Here is a 19,829-nt window from a genome sequence, read left to right as displayed (position 1 = left end):
GTTTCCATTTCTCCTTACTGTTAATTTTTTTACCCTTTTTCAATAATAATTTAAATATTCATCAATACATTTATCAATAATTACATAAATTTAATTGTTTCTACGGTAAATCGTTGTGACAATACAGGAACTACTCTAATAAATATAATTTTCTACTCTACTTCAATAATTTTCTACTGTTAATTACTCATATATTTTTTTGGATTTTTTATATTAATTTTTATAATATATATATATTTTTTAAAATAGTAAATGTATGAATTTAATGGCACCGTCAAAATTAACTACAATCGTGACATCCAGACTGCTTGTACAAAGGTACAAAAGATTGTACGGTCATTTATGTTTCTTTGTGTTTATTCGACTAATTAATTAATCAATTAGTTAATTAAGTAATTAATTAATTAGTCAATTGTAAATGGAAAATTTTTATAAATTTTTTGGCTCTTTATTTTAAATACTAAAGAGCCTTCGTATCAATATATAGATTTTTTTCGATCTAGTCATTTAAGCATTCGTTAATTATTTTTCAACCACTAATTACTACAGAATATCTATTAATTAAGAGTATACGTTTTATAATTTTTAGTCATTCACACAACGATACCCGAGAACTAAGTAATTATATTTTAAAAACTTTTTTTTTTTTAAATTAAAACAAAAAAAATGTCGGATTTAAATCATGACTTTTAAATTTATCGGGATAAAAATTCGATTGGGTCCAGGAAATTTTATGAGTGAGAATGCAGCAGATATCAGGTGAATTTAAAATTATAAATAAATAGAGTAAATAATGGAAAAAAATTATTTATGAAAAATGCACTTATTGATTTCAAAATTTTTTGAATGAGCATTTTTTTTTTTAAGTTTCATTTTATTAATTATTTACTCTATTTATTTATAATTTTCCATTTGTCTGATGTCTACTTTGTTACACTCGTGAAATTTTTTTGATACTGAAGTTAGCAGACGTCTAATAATTTTTTTATTTTTTTTTTAGACGATAAACCATAAAAAAAAATATTTGAAAAAATTGCACCTGTAGTTTTTTAAATTTTCTACATGTGCATATTTTTTTTTTTTTTTTTGCAATTGATTTATTGAAAAACAAAAATTCAAAAATTTTTAAATGTCTGCTAACTTCAGGATCATGAAATATTTAATGACAATAAAGCAGACATTTAAAAATTTTTGGATTTTTTTTAACAAAAAAATAAATATTAAAAAATATATTTTGAAAAATTGCACGTATAGTTTATGAAATTTCTGACATGTGCATTTTTTTTTAAACATTTTTTTTTTCATCATTTATCTGTTAAAAAAATTTTTTTAATTTCAAATGTCTGCTAACTTTACTATCGTAATATCTATGATACTGAAATTAGCCGATATTTAATTAGTTTGATATTTTTTTCATCGCAATAAATTTTTTTAAAAAATGCACTTTGAGTTTTTTTAATTTTCTACATGTGCATTTTTATTTATTTTTTTTTTTGGAATTGATTTATTTAAAAAAAATCCGAAAATTTCTGTTTGCTAACTTCGTCATAAATATTTAGACTGAAAAATCGGAATTTCATTTAAATTCAAATTCACTCTGGCACAGAGATCCAGAGTTTATTTTTCCCGCTTTTATTTTAATTGAAATTTACTCCGAACCGTTTTAATATTCAAATAAACTTCCCGCAGTTAATTTTACTCCAAGTAAATGAAATTAAATAAAGTCATCCGGTCCGCATTTACTCCGAAAATTTTTACAGTGCGTGGATTGCAATCGAAATTTAAATGTCTTCTATGATAATTAAGAAATTATAAAACAGTTTAAAGATCAGATAATTTAAAAATATATTTTCGACATTACAAAGACGAATTTACTGAATCGCTTAGAAAATTTACTGATAATTTATATTCATATTTTTTAATGATAATTAATTTTCTCTTTTAATATCCTCGAGATTTTAACTTCGTTTTTTTTTTTACTGCTTTATAATAATTATTTTTTTTTTTAAGTCATAATCAATCCGTTCTTATTTATTCAAAAAAAAAAAATGGTACATCCACGTGCTGCGTTCGCAAAAAAATTTTAGAAAATTGCACCTGTAGTTTTTTGAATTTCCTACATGTGCTTTTTTTTTTTTTTTTTAAATAAATCATATATTGACTGCAAACTTGATATCGTTTTTTTTTATTGCAAAACTTTAAATAAAATCGCGCGTATATTTTTTAAAAAAAGCAATTAATTTTTTTTGTATAATTAAAGAATACAAAAAAAGATAAAATGGCAGTTGGTTAAAATTCATTAAAATGCTTTGTAAATTGACTGAAAATTTGTGCTAGTGATTGTTTTTAAATCATCAGCAGTTAAAAAAAATTTGGAATGAATAAATTAAAATTGTGCAGCAGTTAAATTGTACCTTCAAAAGTTTAAGATGTCTGTGATTTATAAATTTATTTTTTATTAATTTGAATTTAAAATATTAATTTATGGGTTCGACTTCGACGTACTCATAAATGAAAGGCGATGAGTTGTTGGGATCATCAATAATATTTGATGGCGAAAGATCGATGGAAGAATTGTTCCACTCATCAATCTTGGAGCCATCGATATCAAGACCGAGACGCAAATTATCTGGAGTGTTACCAAAAACGAACTGATCTTCGGTTATCGGCAAAATATCTTTGAGAACCAGCCAGACATTTTCGTCAGCAATGACGTGGACTTTTGGAACTGGAAATCCGTTGAATGGCGAGGCAACGGGCAACGTATAGGCGCCCATGTTTTCAAATATTATCCAGTCGCCGAGATCGAAGTCGTGCATCAGGACGTTCTCTACTACTTGATCCAAGCCGTCGCATGTGGGCCCCCAGATGCTCGATGGAATCATTTTACCGCAGCCGGTCTAGATTTAAATAAATATATGTGGATAACTATTAATCATCGATAATTAATTATTATTGTAAAAAGAGTAGAGCTGGTTGAAAAATATTTTTTACCTTAAGTGGAACGGGAACAACGCGCTGATGGTCGTAAAGAATACAATTGAATGAGCCGTACACGCCATCGTTTATGTAATACATGTTGTGAGTTATGGTATTCGGTGACAGTTTATCATTTCTTACTGAGCGCTTGCTGTGAATGCATGTAGCCAGTGTAAATGCTGAGGCGACGTAAAAACGACCTGGCTCTGCGATAATGTGGACGTCATCGGCTGAAAGTTTTTATTATTAATTATCTGCATAAATATACGATTGTATTTATAGATGTTTAGAAATGGATTTTTATTGTTATGGAAATTTAATACTTGAAAGAATCATTTTTTTTATAATTAATTATTGTTTGAATTTTTTTTTCAATAGAAATTTTTATTCAACATTTATTAGAAAAATAATTGTGTATAAAAAAATTCCAATAAATTTTTGAATAAAAATTTTGTGTAATAAAAATTCCACAAAAGTATTGGAGTAAAAATTTTTATTAAAAATTCCACAAAAATTTTGGAGTAAAAATTTTTATTAAAAATTTATCAGACGAATAATTTTCAAAATTATTGACAGATAATTTGGTTTGTAAATTTTGTATAAAAAAATTCCAATAAATTTTGGAATAAAAATTTTGTGTAATAAAAATTTCACAAAAGTTTTGGAGTAAAAATTTTTATTAAAAATTCCACAAAAATTTTGGAGTAAAAATTTTTATTAAAAATTTATCAGACGAATAATTTTCAAAATTATTGACAGATAATTTGGTTTGTAAATTTTGTATAAAAAAATTCCAATAAATTTTTGAATAAAAATTTCACAAAAGTTTTGGAGTAAAAATTTTTATTAAAAATTTATCAGACGAATAATTTTTAAAATTATTGACAGATAATTTGGTTTGTAAATTTTGTATAAAAAAATTCCAATAAATTTTTGAATAAAAATTTTGTCTAAAGAAAATTAAACGAAATTTTTTGAATAAAAATTAAAAGTTAAAAAATTAACGATAGTATATAAAATTAAATACTCAAAAAATAAAATAAAAATTTACCTTCAAAATATTCATCAAGTGCGCCATTGACAACATCAGCAATTTTGTCAATACTAGTCCCGCGATCACCAGGGAACCCACCGCCAATGTCCAGCAAATACGGTTTGAAATCCATCTCCTTAGCGAGGTCGAACAGAGTCCTCGCGTGACGAATCGCCCGATGGAATACCGGCGGGTCCTGGCAACCCGAGCCCACATGGAAGCTGATGCCGACAACCTCAAGGTCCAGCATTCGCGCCAAGTGCAGAAGATTCGGCGCTTCCGTGATGGGGTCGCAGCCGAACTTCATGCCCAGTGGACACTGGGATACTTCAGCGTCGCAGCGTATGCGCAATACAACCTAAAATTTTAATTAATCCCACAAATTACAATCGTTAGATATAAATATTAATTAATTAATAATAATAATTAAAATTACCTTAGCATTGGGCTGTAGTTTCTTGAGTTTATGTAACTCACTCTCGTTGTCAACTGTCGTAATATCAACACCAACTGCAGCAGCATGACGAATATGTGACGCAGGTTTTGCTGGATTAGCAAAAATAATACGCGTTGGATCAACACCAGCACTAAGTACTTTATTTATTTCAACCTATTAAATTAAATTTACATGACATAAATTAATGAGTTTATAAAATATACATATATATGAATAATTAATAAATAAAAACATACTTTAGAAGCACAATCGAAGCCAGTTCCCAAAGCAGCCAGTACTTGAATGACAGTTGGACTGTCATTACACTTTACTGCGTAGTAGGGTTCAACTCGTGGCAACTTATCCTTCCATATTTGATGTTTCTTGACAATATCGCCGATGTCGAGGACGTAAAAAGCTTCTTCTTGCAACCCACTATCAACAATGTCTTTCACAATACTCATCACTGATGACGAGTTGTCCAGCACGTGGATGCGTTCGTTTGAATTTGAAACTTTCATGATTGATATTTTATTTTAAACTTTAACTTTATTATTATACTTTTATTATTTAGTTTGTTAATTTAACTCTTTATCAGGATTCCGGAGACTTTATTATTTTTCACTCTGCAGGCGCTAGGCGGCAATCTGTAATTTATTGATAGACATTGAGAGCTGGGTTTATATATTTATTTGTTTATTGGTTTAGGGTTTAAATGGGAGGTGAGACTTACGAGGCAGCTGTCAATGAGAATTGGAAGAGTCGTGAGGAGGCGATTTAAGACAATAACAGCGTTGGGGGTGCTAGCAAAGCCACGGGGGCTCTGCGTTCAGGGCCAACTTCCAGTTGCCGCTGTTTGTGAGATTAACTCCAACAGACTGGCCAACCAGTCTATCGCAGATACAACCCTGTAACATAAAATAAATTTTGGTTTAAAATATATCAAAGTAGACACCAAGTCTCCAGTTCCCAGTTCCTGATGTCTGGAAAAATTAGGGAATTTAAATAATGATGAAGTTAGCAGACAATTGTCAATTTTTGAATTTTGTTTTCGATCATTGAAATTAAAAAAAAAAAAAACTAAAAATATGTACATGTAGAAAATCTAATGAACTGTAAGTGCAATTTTTGCAAATATTTTTATTTTATAATTTATCGTTTTTATAAAAATTCAAAAATTATTAGACGTCAGCTAATTATGACCCTGAAGTTAACAATTAAAAACTAGGATTTTTTTTTTAACAAATCAATTGCAAAAAAATAAAAAATAAAAAAATGCACATGTAGAAAATTTAATAAACTAGAGGTGCAATTTTTAAAAATATTTTTATTTTATTATTTATCGTTATTATAAAAATCCAAAAATTATTACGTCGGCTAATTATGATCCTGAAGTTAACAATTGAAAATTTTAGGATTTTTTTTTTTAACAAATCAATTGCGAAAAAATAAAAAAATGCAGATGTAGAAAATTAAAAAAACTATAGGTGCAATTTTTTCAAATATTTTTATTTTATAATTTATCGTTTTTATAAAAATCCAAAAATTATTACGTCGGCTAATTATGATCCTGAAGTTAACAATTAAAAATTTTGATTTTTTTTTTCAACGAATCAATTGCGAAAAAATAAAAAATAAAAAAATGCACATGTAGAAAATTTAATAAACTGTAAGTGCAATTTTTAAAAATATTTTTTTTCATTATAATTTATCGTTTTACAAAAAATCAAAAAATTATTAAACGTCGCCTAACTTCAGTATTATATTGAAATATAATATTTTTTTGTTCGGTAAGATTCGATTTAAAGGCAAAATAATCGAGTGACAAAAAGTAATAAAATTTGAAAAAAATTAGACTCGATATAAATTTTTAAAAATTATAATTCATTCAGTGTCACTGATAATTAATATAAAATTTATATGTACAGTTATTTTGCCAAGATTGTTTTGTCATCGAGTAACAAGTCGCGGCTTAATTTATTTAAAATAAAAAAATTTTTTTACTCAAATTACTTTTATGGTTTTGAAGTTAGAAGACAATTAAAAATTTCTTGATTTTTTTCTAACAAATCAAGTACAATAAAAAAAAAACTAAGAATATGCACGTGTAGAAAACTTAAAAATATATAAGTGCAATTTTTTCAAATACTTTTTTTTATAATTTATCGCTTTGACTAAATTTTAAAAATTATTAGACGTCGGTTAACTTCACTATCACATTACTTGTTGGGTATCAAATTAAAGCTCACAATCAATAGAACGTCATGAGATTTAATTTGATAAAAAAATAAAAATTATAATTAGATATTAACAAAAAATTTTTTAAAATTATTTTTGTGTCTCACTACTCAAACAAATATTTTATCTCTGTTTGAATACAAATTAAAGTTGATGAGTTTAAAATTTTATGAGACAGGCGCGAGTTAATAAAATAATTAAATGTCAAATTTTTATGAATTTTATCTCCATAAAAATTTTTTAATTTACAGTAAATAATTATTAATAAAATAAAATAAAATAAAACCAAAAAATACATACTCGACTGTGGGCGAAAATTCTCGTGCCTTGTATTTAACCGTTTAAAAAAAAAATATTAGTAAAGTTTATTAAAGTTAAGTCGCTTTAAGTTTTAGCCAACTATCCAATACGCGCGCAGAACAACACAGTGATAAATATAATAAAATATATGAGTACTGAGATGCAAAGTCGAACGGCGTTCAACTTTACTTATTTTTTCTTTTGCAAATAAATTGAGAGTATCGATAATTATTTATTTATTGTTTTATAATATATATGTATATATATTTAAAAGACGAACAATCAAATGGTACTGAGTTCGAAGCGTCTATTAAGCCACGTATTTATACTGTAGTGATAAGTTATTATCAGAACTGTGGTGTTATATTATATATATAACGATTTAAAGTAAACGCGAGTGAATCTTATCTGTCAGCATTTAAGTATATGATTAATCGTGATTATACATAAATATGTAGACTATATATACATATATTTGTAACACTTGGACGATGATTTTTCTTCATTGGGGGTCAGGCCTCAATCATTAATAGTGATAATTACTGTCTGTATGTACTTACGCACATATATGTATATATTTTTTTATCTATCAATTATAAATTATTATTATTATCTATAATATATGATAAAATATATCTATATAATCTTGTATACATCAGAAGTTACTTGTTATCAATCACTCGTTGGAATTTAACTCTAAAAATAATTTTTGTAAATAAATATTCAGTAAAATCTTCTGGTTATCAGATTTTTTATTTTTTGAATTTCATTTTACGAGACGATATCGTGGGTTTTTTGTTGTTATTGACGAGCATGTTAATGATTAAAAAAAAAAAGTGATTTATAAGTAATTGAACTATTATCATTATCGGCAACAAGTTAATGACTCAGGCCATTGTTTTTTTCAAAATTTGAGATTCTCGCTTATCAGTTTTAAAGTACAATAAATTAACAGATATTTGTTACTCAATAGACTATTGTAGAAATTTTTTAAAACTGATTATTTTTTTTTTTTAATGTCTTTTTCATTATACAAAATTTTATTTTTAAAACCTGTTATTTTAAATTTCTGATTCAGTTTCCGGGTAAAAAAAATTTTTTTAGTTACAAAAAAAATTCTGATCGGAATTCGAAATTTGAACAGAGTAATTTAAATTAACGAATGTAGCAGACGTCAGACAAATTTAAAATTTTAAATTAATAGAGAAAATAATTTTAAAAAAAATATTTTTAAAAAATGCACTTATTGATCTCAAAATTTTCTAAATGTGTATTTTTTAAAAAATTTATTTTCTTAATTATTTACTCTATTATTAGTAATTTTAAATTTTTCTGACGTCTGCTACATTTACACTCATTGGATCAGATAAATTTAAAATTTTAAATTAATGGAGAAAATAATTTTTAAAAAAATATTTTTAAAAAATGCACTTATTGATTTCAAAATTTTCTAAATGTGTATTTTTGAAAAATTTTATTTTATTAATTATTTACTCTATTATTAGTAATTTTAAATTTGTCTGACATCTGCTACATTCACACTCATTGATTCAAACAAATTTTAAATTTTAAATTAATAGAGAAAATAATTTTAAAAAAAATATTTTTAAAAAATGCACTTATTGATTTCAAAATTTTCTAAATATGCATTTTTTTTTAATTTTATTTTATGAATTTTTTACTCTATTTATTAATGATTTAAAATTTGTCTGACGTCTGCCACACACTCATTTAAAATTACTCATGGATAATTTTATTTAAATACTCAAAAGTCAAATTTACTTTGGCGGTAAAAATGAAACTAAAATTCCAAAAATATAAATTACGTCACAACGAAAAAAAAGTGTCTTAATAATTGCAACACAATGTGCAACTATCGCTACCATATGTACAATAAATTACCTTGACACGTGTACTATCAAAATATTATCAACAGAATATATTTTTAAAAAACCATTAAGTAAATTTCGATACATTAACGATAAGCTGGAGTTTCCTCGAGTTCTAAGAATTATCTACCGATATCTTGCTAAGAATTACAATAGTTTTAATTTTATTTACAATATCTAAAAAAAAAACCCACACTTGACACAGTGATGATTAATTATTAATAATAATCTACTCTCATTTTCTATTTATTTAAACAAAAAATTACTCTTTTTATTTTGTACCTGATATCATTATTTGTTTCGTTTTGCTAATTACGAGACGTCATAAATAATAACAATAAAAAAAAAAATTCCATTAAATTAAATAATAAATTGTACTGACAATTAAAAAAATATTATTTATTTATTTTACTCAGCGCATTGAGTGCTCGGATTTCGAATAAATTCAAAAGAAATTTATTTTATTTAATTCTATAATAAATTTTTATTGCAATGACGTTTAATATTAAACAATAACGTCATCAATGCGACTCCAAGTAAATAAAATACGTGGAGAAAAATATTTGCACACGAATTCAAAGTCAAGACAATTAGCAATTTCCTGATTTTCTTTTTTTTATCAAATCGATCACAAAAAAAAAAAAATTAAAAAAATGCACATGTAGAAAATTAAAAAAACTACAGGTGCAATTTTTTCAAATATTTTTTTTTTCAATAATTTGTCTTTTTTTTTTAAATCTAAAAATTATTACGTCATAAATTAAATTAAATTTTTGATTATTTTTCTCAATGATAAATCACAAAAAAAAAATATTTAAAAAAATTGCACCTGTAGTTTTTTAAATTTTCTACATGTGCATTTAAAAAATTTTTTTTTTTTAATTGGATTGTTGAAAAAAAAATTCAAAAATTTTGAATGTCTGCTAAGATCGTAAATTATTTTTTTTAAATGAAATGTCAGATGTTCAGTATCCAGTTTACGTATTTAATTAAACATATATATGGATTTTACAATATATATGAAAAAATACGTATATATGTGTACCATAAATAAAATGATTGAATCATTGGACATTAAAATAAATTGTGATGTCTGTTCACATGACATCGTCTGTGTACGCGATGTTTTGTGACAAGTCCGCAAGAGTATCGGGAACCATTTTATTGGGGATCAATTGGAGCGAGATGATACTAAAGGAGTACAAATAAAAATTAACTGATGGTTAATCACAATGATGATGATGATTTCTAACAAAACTGATTAATTAATTAATTAAATTTTAATATTAATAGTAAAAATAATAAAAAAAATAAAATTAGTTACCTTATGAAATGATTGCCACCCTGCGGGTAGGCACTGGATTGAAGGCGGAATGATGGAGGTTTTCGTAAACTTTATCCCAAAAATAAGTCAAATCGTCTTTGGGACCTGGATCAATGAGTCCTGGTGGAGCCAGTGCTTGCTGGTTTTACAGGCGACTGATTTATGACAATTATTTGAACCCGTAATGGACATTCGTTCCTCAGGTTTGAATCACTTATATTTTTTATTTACGCAAAAGCGTTCACAAGATTATTTTTTAATTACTGAGTATTTATTTAAAAATAATAACGTCGCTCGGAGATATCGCGAGTTTTAAGTCGCGACTGATTGATAATTATTATTTTTAATTGCAAGAGTACTGAGCCGGATCTTAGAACGATCGACGAGGCAGAACGGCCATGAGATCAGCTCAGTCTGATGGCCAGAGCCAGTGCAAGTAATATGGAGTATAATTGGTAATTAGTATTCGTAAATACACATGTTTTGGCTGAGCTCACGTCGAGTTATTTTTAGTGCGTTAGTGAACGCTGGTTTTAAATTCAAACTGCGCGTGCGCGGAGTTTAAATGGTTCGCGCGCCAGCCGCGCGGGGCGCTGAGTGTCAGCGGCTTCAGTTGCTCAGTTCGGAATGGACGCGAAGCTTCGGTTTGATAAATTTTTTACAATTTTATGTGAATTAATAGTATTTTAATTAGTTTTAGTTAATGAGTGTAAGTGTCACAGATATGGAACAGTTTATAAATTTCAAATTAATAAATTAATTAATTAATTAAAGTGATAAAAATGAAATAAATGCGCGGACTGATTTTTCGAGTATCTGAGGTCGCGTTTTTTAATTTTTATTCTAGTGAGATTTTATTTATTTATTCGAACATTTAAATAATTGCTGATTGTCAGCTACATTCGGTCATTTAATTAATTGTGGTACTGAAGTTAGACGACGTCTTATAATTTTTGAATTTTTTAAAAAGTGATAAATTATAAAAAATTGCATATTACTGAAGTTAGCCGGCGTCTAATAATTTTTCTACTGACTTCAGGATTTAAAATTAATCAGTGAGTGAGTGTTTAGTGATTGTGGTGATAAAAGTGAGTGATTGATAAAAGTGACCGAGTTTCTGAATTGACAAAATGGGTTTCGAAATTTACGAGCTACTGATGTTGATGTTCAATTATCCTGAGAAGTCAATTTCACTGGCAGACCAGTATGAAGATTTAGCAGCCTGGTAAGTCAATAACTATAGTATTTTGTTAATTATAAATTATTATTGAGTATTTAATTTTTTATCAAGTACTCAAAATCTATGAGTTTTATTTTTAATACTGAGCAGTAAAAGTAAACATTTTTTTTTTAATGAGAACTTTAAAATGACATGATAATTGATATATATATTAATTAAGGGAAAAAATATGTTATAAATATATAAACAGGTTTTTATTAATTTATCGAGGGGTTTAATAATTTTTTGGCGGCATTTTTAAAACCATTTTGTTGAGCTGCGAGTAGTTTCCGTATTATTTATGGCGGGAATTTTTGAATTTGTAGATTGTAGTAAAATGTTTAGTTTAAATTTTAAATATTTTTATTTACAAAATTATTATTTTAAAAATAGTTCACATATTTTATATAAATAACAGTCTTATAATTTAATTATAAAAATTTACACACTTTTTTTGTGAAGAAAAAACAGTTTTGAGTGCAGAAGTAAACTTTTGTGTAAAATATTTACAAAAAAAATCTCTGGTCCAAAATCTCTAATTCTTCGCTTAATTTTAGCACAAAAAATGTCAAAACCAACAGAAAAATATTTAAGATGCCATTAACTAAATTAAATTTACCACCCGGAATTACGATTAACATTTTAAATATTTTTAAAAAACTACGGAAAATATATAAAAATATACTGTCCAGTGACCCAGTGCACTCTCTTCTAGCCGCGAAGTATCTAAAAATACTAGAAAAAAAATAAAAATTTCTGAGTTAATAATCAATCCATAAATTAACAACAAAATTCATTTATCAAAATTATAATTTACCTGAAAATCGATAATATTCCATAGGTTTTAGATTTGCTCGAATATTTTTTATAAAATTCGTAATTAACTATTGCACTTAAGCGTAAAATAATTGTTATTACTGGACATATTACCGCCAATAAGCCAGCAGTTGTTGCAAATATTGTGCATTGTAATGGATCGATTGCTTGTTGAAAAGCTCCAAATGTTAATACTGTGTAAATTAAAGTCCCAAATAATAACGATGCCTTTGACTCTAAAAAAAAATTATTATTTATAAAAATCATTAGTCTAGATATCGGTCTAGAACTAGAGTTTCACTTAAATAATTAATAATAAATTTAAAATTATAATTTACTTGATTTCCAATAATCAGTCAGTCCAGCAACAGCAATAATTGCTGCGTAAAATAATTCTCCAACAATATTTGAAGTATTCATTTTTATTCTTTTTTTCAATGCATGAATTACTGATTACTTTTTTTTTATGACTTTCCAACAAGGATCCAACACGTAGGATTCAGTTAATAATTGATTATGAAGAATGCAAACAAACTTTATTGATTATTGCGTAGGCGGGAAAATTTGAATTATATTTTTTTTTTTAATGGATTAAATTGTTTGACTACAATTATTTTTTTTTATTTATTCAAATATATTTAGTACATTACGATTGATAAGAATGATAACATATATGTTAGGTATTTATTTATAAAAATAATATCAGTGTGAATGTAGCAGACATGAGACAAATTTTAAATTATAAATAAATAGAGTAAAACATTAATAAAATAAAATTTAAAAAAAATGCGCATTTAAAAAACTCTCAAACTAATAAGTCCATTTTTATAAATATTATTTTTTAAATTATTTACTCTATTTATTTATAATTTAAAATTTTTCTGATGCCTGGTATATTCACGCGCACAAAAATAATTCCGCGCTTACAATAAAATGATAATAATATTTTTATAAAATTTTAATAACAATATGAGACATTATTTTAATGATCCTGAAGTTAGCAGACATTTAAAAATTTTTGAATTTTCGTTTTGCAATAAATCAACTGCCAAAAAATAGTATAAAAATATGCACATGTAGAAAATTTTAAAAACCACAGGTGCAATTTTTTCAAATTTTTTATTGTCTAAAAAAAATCCAAAAATTATTAGACGTCTGCTAACTTCAGTATCATTTATTTTAAGAGGATAGAAAAAAATAACAAATGTGAGTTATTTATTTATAAAAATAATATCAACGTGAATATAGCAGATATCAGACAAATTTAAAATTATTAATAAGCAGAGTAAATAATTGATAAAATAAAATCTTCAAATTTTCAAATTAATAAGTGCATTTTTTAAAAATATTTTTTTTTTTTCAATTATTTATTCCATTTATTTATAATTGAAAAATTTGTTTAATGTCTGGTACATTCAGTCATAAAAATAATTCCGCGCTTAGAATTTTATAATAATAATATTTTTATAAAATTCTAATAATAATGTGAGACATTATTTTAGTAGGATAGAAAAAAATAATTTTTTTTAATAATGAGTGATTATCATTATTTATTTGTTCGAGCATCATATATCCGGTACTGATACTCGCCAGTCGGAATAGACTCCAAACATGTAGGGCGATACTAAAACAAACAGTAAAAATAAATATGAATACTGTAGGCATTGATAAATATTTATGATCCTGAAGTTAGCAGACAATTAAAAACTTTTGGATTTTTTTTTCAACGAATCAATTACAAAAAAATAAAAACTAAAAATATGCACATGGAGGAAATTTAAAAAACTACAGGTGCAATTTTTTCAAATTTTTTTTTTTTTATAATTTATTGTTTAAAAAGAAATCCAAAAATTATTAGACGTCGGCTAACTTCAGTACCATAAATATTTAAATATAATTACCTAGCTTTCGCAATTTGTCTCAGTGGTTTAATTTTATTCTCATGATCTCTATAAAATTTATCACTGATAAATCTCGATAGCGGTATAATTACCGCAGCTGTTGCACTGATTATTGCTAAATTAGCTGAGGTGAGCATGAGAAACCCAGGATTTGATGGATTTTCAAATGTCTGGTACGCGCCATAACTCAGCGCAGTTCCAAAAAATAATCCGCCAATTAACGAAACTTTTGAATCTATAAATTGCATTAATTACTTTACAATTAAATCAATTTATTAACAAAATAATTTTTACATACTTGTATTTTTATAATCGTATATTCCAATTGCAGTTACACCGGCAGCGCATGCAAATGCCGGAAAATTAAAAGACGTAAACTGATCTTCTATTAAATCACTCATTTTAATTAAATTTAATTAACAAAATTATTTCTACTGAATTATTGTGAGAAAAAATTGATGTACGTAAAACTTTAGATTTGAAAATTATTTTTTAATATTCAAACAAGTATTTAAAGTACATTAAACCTTAAACCCTATTTATCAATATATTGTTCGATATAAAATTTTAAATACAGTATCATTAATTTTTATTAAATTATAAATTAAATGCAGTATTTAAATTTAAATGAGATATTTATTCGGTTTTCTGTGGAGCTGTTAAAGTTTTTACTACCGTCCTGACAAACATAACAGCGCTGAAATAAAATTAATTAATTAATTAATTAATTAACTCCTTGAAAATAAATGCCAGAGTTTGCAGACAATTAACAATTTTTGAATTTTTTTTTTAACAAATTAATTACGAAAAAAAAAAATCTAAAAATATGCACTTGTAGAAAATTTTAAAAACTACATGTGTAATTTTTTGAAATATTTTTTTTTATAATTTATCATTTAAAAAAAAAATCCAAAAATTCTTAGTCGTCGGCAAACTTCAGTATCATAGTCACACAATAATTTTTGGATTTCTTTTAAAATGATAAATTATAAAAAAAAAAATATTTAAAAAGTTGCACTTGTAGTTTTTTAAATTTTCTACATGTGTATTTTTTTAGTTTTTTTTTTTTTTTTTAAATTGATGTTGAAAATAAATCCAAAAATTTTCGATTGTCTGTCAATTTCATGATACTAAAGTTAGCCGACGTCTAATGAGTTTTGAATTTTTTTTCAAAATGATAAAATTACAAAAAAAAAATAAACTAAAAAAATGCACATGTAGAAAATTCAAAAAACTATAGGTGTAATTTTAAAAAATTTTTTTTTTTTATTAATTTATCGTTTTATAAAAATCTAAAAATTATTAGACGTCGGCGGACTTGACTATCAATGATCCTGAAGTTAGCAGACATTTAAAAATTTTTGAATTTTCGTTTTGCAATAAATCAACTGCAAAAAAACAATATAATAATATGCATATGTAGAAAATTTTAAAAACTACAGGTGCAATTTTTTCAAATATTTTTTTACAAAATTTTTTATCGTCTAAAAAAAAATCCAAAAATTATTAGACGTCTGCTAACTTCAGTATCATTGACTATAATGTCAATTTCAGGATCATAAAATAAAAATTATCATTATAATTTTTTTTTTTTTTACCTAATAACCGCAATGACACCAGCGGGCATAATTTTACCGGTACTATAATAGCGATAGCCCATCATACCACCCAAAGTGGCACTTGAACCCAAAAGAACTGCGCAATTACGTGGGTCCTGTGATGTTTGATAAGCGCCGTAGCCCAATATTGTCCCGAAAAGTAAACCAGCTGCTAATGATGGTATTGACTCTGTTAAAAAATATGCAAATTAGTAAAAAAAAATACTTAGTCACTGTCCATATCATTATAAATCACACTAGATAAATTATTTCACTTTATAAATTTTACTAATTAATTATTCGATTAACAAAATAATTTACTTGATTTGATGTAACCGAGTACTCCACCTCCGGCGACAGAAACCGCGTAAGCAAATGCTGCGTAATCAATCGGCATTTTCTCTTATTTTATTTTTACTAGTTTTACTAATTAACTATTTGGTTATGCAATAATTGTTTATAACGTCGCACACTGCGAATGTTTTTCTGCGGACTAAATTTTGCAGACAAGATTTTATTTGTTTAGGAACTTGTGGGATTTGAATGTTGGCCGCTTGTTTTTTTAAATTTTGAATATTTAATTAATTATTCAAATAATTATTTATTCAAAAATTTAATTTGAATTACAAATAAAATTAAATTAATTATATCATTATTTTAAAAATTTATGAAAACATTTTTTTGTTGTAAATTTGAATTTCGCGGGCTTTTGATAGTGAATTTAAAAACTAGGGATTTAGTTTCCGGATGATGGTAATAAATTTTTTTTATAATTAAGAAGAGTTTTGTAATTTTAATTAAAATTTTTAATTAGTAATTTTTGAAATTCAAATTTGAAATTTCTTAACAAAAAATGACGTCATTGTTTTTTTTTATTTTATGATAAATGATATTTTATTTAAAAAAAATTATAAATAAATAGAGAAGATAATAAATAATCCAGTCATGTTCTAATGACTCATCTAATTATTATTTTTATAAAATAATTTAAGATCAAGTTCTGATAACGATAACTTGTCATTCCGAGTTATCACGTGGTTCTGTAAGCGCTTATATAATTTATCCAGTGGCTCATATATTTTTGAGTTTACTTGCAATCAGTCACGTGAAAGTAATTCGCTAATTAAAAAATTAATATAAACAATTAAAAAAATCTCATTACTTGTTTTAAAAAAAAAAATTTTTTCCGCCAAATTTGAATAATTTAAAAAGTGAACATGGGTTCGAAAAGTGTTTTGTATAATACTGGGAATATTCTTTCGTTAAATAAATTAAAATTAAAAGCGGGCAAGACGTCAGAGGAAGAGGTAATTATTTATTATATTCTAATTAACTAAAATATTATTAATTACTAATCAGTTGCTGTATTAATTTACTAATACTCTGGCAAATTAATTTTTTTAAGTACAGTGGAGGTTATAAACGCAACAAGTAAATAAAATTATTGATTACTAGAATTTTTGGAGTTGAAATTTTTTTTTTTTGCAGCTTGTCGAGGCTCTCAAAATAATTCTCCAGGATCCTCAAAATGTGAGCAATTATTTTTTTACAATTATCTAATATGTAATTTTAATTGTAGTTGTAATTAATTAATTTAATTTGTTAATTACTTTTTTATAGACAAGTGGAAATGATGTAATTAATGCAGGTGGTGGTGACAGAAAGGAATTAAAAATAACAGTAAAAATATTCATGCAATCTGATGATCCTGAATTACTTAGAGATGCTTTAGATCAAAGTATTTATTTATTTTATTAATATTTTAATTAAATATCAATTGCTTTTTTTTTTTTTTTTTTTTATAAAATTAAAGGGGAAGTTATTATAATAATTTGTTATTAATAATATTTTTAAAATTACAGTACTCAAAGATCTACATACTGACAATATTGAGACTCTGATTCTTGCGTACGGTGAAGCTAAAAACATTGAAAAAGAACTAGAGTCACTACAAAAATTATGGCCAGTGCTAGAAGAATTTATTAATGCAGGAAAACTTATGTCTGTTGGTGTCAGCAATGTTGATACTGGGATTTTTATAAAATTATACGAGTGGGCAAATGTAAGACTTGTAAAAAATATAAAAGACTCTTAATGACTCTAATGAAATAATATTCGACGTTTTGAAGTTCTAGGAAACTATTCTATTTATGATCCTGAAGTTAGCAGACAATTAATAAAAACTTTTGGATTTTTTTCCAACAAATCAATTACAAAAAAATAAAAACTAAAAATATGCACATGGAGGAAATTTAAAAAACTACAGGTGCAATTTTTTCAAATTTTTTTTTTTTATAATTTATTGTTTAAAAAAAATCCAAAAATTATTAGACGTCGGCTAACTTCAGTACCATTTCTATGTTACGATATTGAAGTTATCAGACAATTACAAATTTTTGGATTTTTTTTAACAGTTAAATTTGAAGAAAAAAAAAAAACTAAAAATATGCACATGTAGAAAATTTATAAGACTATAAGTGCAATTTTTTTAAATATTTTTTTTTTAATAATTTAATGTTTAAAAAAAAATCCAAAAATTATTAGACGTCGGCTAACTTCAGTATCATTCTATTTCCGGGTGGACGTCGGTCCGTCTGCGTGTATTATCCCTAATAGCACAGTTTGTCTTTTCAAAAGTTTCCTTGAATTTTTCGTCAAACTTCGGGCTTTTCCGATTTTGACGACAATTTGTATAAAAAATTGCTCTACAATTAGATGTAAATTTACTTCCCGAATTTGAATGCAAATTTACTTCAAAAGTTATATACAAATTTTCGTCAAAAACGGAAAAGTCCAAAGTTGACGGAGATTTAACGAAAAATTCAAGGAAACTTCTATTAGTTTTCTTTTAGTAACAAAAGTTACCTCTAAATTGAGGAAAAATGAACCGGAAATTTCCACTTTTGCTGTCAAATTGTCGGCAAATTCGGGCAGCAAAATACTGTCAATTTCAAGCTAGTGGCTGTTAGGGATATTGTCAAGTCAAACAATTTTTCTTTTCGAATAAAAAATAAAATAAAAATAATTGTCATTGTGATTGTAGGTAAAGCCGACAATTGTACAAATAAATCTAGCAATGTGTTGTGTCGTCCCACCAATTCTTCAAGCATTTACACAACAACATTACATTCAATTATTAACACACAATGATCCTTATCGTAAGTACAAGTGATTAAATTAATTTATCAACACTTGAAATGATCATAATAAATATTATTGTCAACACGCGTACAATATAATTAATCACTCAGTTAATCATCTATCTGATTTATTTTTCGATTTTATTTATTTATTTTTAAAATTACAGAAATACTAAATAAAGAATTGTTCGTTGAATTGTTCGGCAATGAGGCGACACTAAATTGGGTCGCTAAATATCAAGTGCACATCAAGTGCCGCGGAGTTCTGTCATCAAAAGGATATTTTGTTAATGTTAACAAATAATTTATTAATTATACTACTCAATAATTTCATTTAATTTTCAATACTTGATTATATTTTTTTTATTATATTTATATTTATACATATACAGATATATATTTTCATTATAACTATTCCATAGCACTTTGACAGCATTAAATGTATGATAAGTAAATTGTAATTAAAATATACTTTTATAGAATAATTTTATGATTTAGTATTATAAAAAAAATCATGTCTATCTTTTTTTTTTATTGTAGAAAGTGTAAAAAATTATGTAATAAAAATTGATAACTGAAATTGTTATCTATTTATTTTTTTTTAATTAAAAAAACAATTTTAGGAGTTAGCGAATCGAATAATTTGGGAGAATTCGATAAAATTGAAAAATTTCTAATTATTTGAAAGTTTTCGAATTGATTCTGATCAGTTTTCAAAAATTAAATTTTCATTTACTAAAGAGCTCAGTTTTCAAAGTAAGCAAAAATAATTTTTTCGTAGATTCATGTCTGGTTTCTATTTATTTCTGACGAAAATTTGAATTATTGGAACAAATATTAAAATTTCTAGCCGTTAAAAAAAAAATTTGTGAATTATTTGTAAATTTTCGGGCAATGTCAGTATCTACAATTACTCAATGGAAGTATCTACAACTCTACTCACTCACAACTTTACT

The 19,829-nt window shown here is 25.4% G+C and overlaps 5 protein-coding genes across 6 annotated transcripts in view; 2 read left to right on the top strand and 3 right to left on the bottom strand.

Moving 5' to 3' along the window:
• Window positions 1-35: 35 nt before the first annotated feature.
• LOC130675363 (ornithine decarboxylase 1-like) lies at window positions 36-10,641 on the bottom strand. Of its 2 annotated transcripts, none has more exons than XM_057480986.1 (7): window positions 10,200-10,641; window positions 5,182-5,356; window positions 4,706-5,095; window positions 4,449-4,622; window positions 4,031-4,370; window positions 2,995-3,209; window positions 36-2,900 (listed from the first exon to the last, which is right to left on the bottom strand). In XM_057480986.1, the coding sequence occupies exons 3-7, from the start codon at window positions 4,967-4,969 to the stop codon at window positions 2,478-2,480; spliced, it is 1,416 nt and encodes a 471-aa protein (XP_057336969.1). In that variant the 5' UTR covers window positions 4,970-5,095; window positions 5,182-5,356; window positions 10,200-10,641; the 3' UTR covers window positions 36-2,477. The 2 variants fall into 2 exon arrangements, with proteins under 2 accessions (XP_057336969.1, XP_057336979.1); XM_057480996.1 differs by lacking the exon at window positions 10,200-10,641 and adding an exon at window positions 6,987-7,274.
• A 636-nt stretch (window positions 10,642-11,277) lies between these two features.
• Window positions 11,278-19,829, top strand: part of LOC130675317 (uncharacterized) — a gene marked incomplete in the record, with an annotated part of 143,049 nt that continues 134,497 nt past the window's right edge. Inside the window, 1 exon segment of the mRNA XM_057480900.1 lies at window positions 11,278-11,333.
• LOC130675338 (transmembrane protein 14C-like) lies at window positions 12,867-14,573 on the bottom strand. The gene is made up of 3 exons (XM_057480938.1): window positions 14,434-14,573; window positions 14,136-14,370; window positions 12,867-13,858 (listed from the first exon to the last, which is right to left on the bottom strand). The coding sequence occupies exons 1-3, from the start codon at window positions 14,534-14,536 to the stop codon at window positions 13,699-13,701; spliced, it is 498 nt and encodes a 165-aa protein (XP_057336921.1). The 5' UTR covers window positions 14,537-14,573; the 3' UTR covers window positions 12,867-13,698.
• On the bottom strand, window positions 14,607-16,241 carry LOC130675353 (transmembrane protein 14C). Its single transcript, XM_057480974.1, has 3 exons — window positions 16,055-16,241; window positions 15,734-15,923; window positions 14,607-14,832 (listed from the first exon to the last, which is right to left on the bottom strand). Exons 1-3 carry the CDS (start codon window positions 16,128-16,130, stop codon window positions 14,772-14,774), a joined length of 327 nt encoding a protein of 108 aa, XP_057336957.1. The 5' UTR covers window positions 16,131-16,241; the 3' UTR covers window positions 14,607-14,771.
• Window positions 16,662-19,453, top strand: LOC130675334 (glutamate--cysteine ligase regulatory subunit). The gene is made up of 6 exons (XM_057480926.1): window positions 16,662-17,040; window positions 17,222-17,263; window positions 17,354-17,471; window positions 17,596-17,795; window positions 18,777-18,891; window positions 19,041-19,453. Exons 1-6 carry the CDS (start codon window positions 16,951-16,953, stop codon window positions 19,175-19,177), a joined length of 702 nt encoding a protein of 233 aa, XP_057336909.1. The 5' UTR covers window positions 16,662-16,950; the 3' UTR covers window positions 19,178-19,453.

Source organism: Microplitis mediator, chromosome 1 (genome assembly GCF_029852145.1).
Source record: "Microplitis mediator isolate UGA2020A chromosome 1, iyMicMedi2.1, whole genome shotgun sequence".
In the NCBI taxonomy this organism is placed as follows: Eukaryota; Metazoa; Arthropoda; class Insecta; order Hymenoptera; family Braconidae; genus Microplitis; species Microplitis mediator.
This window is presented reverse-complemented; position numbering and strand designations above follow the sequence as displayed.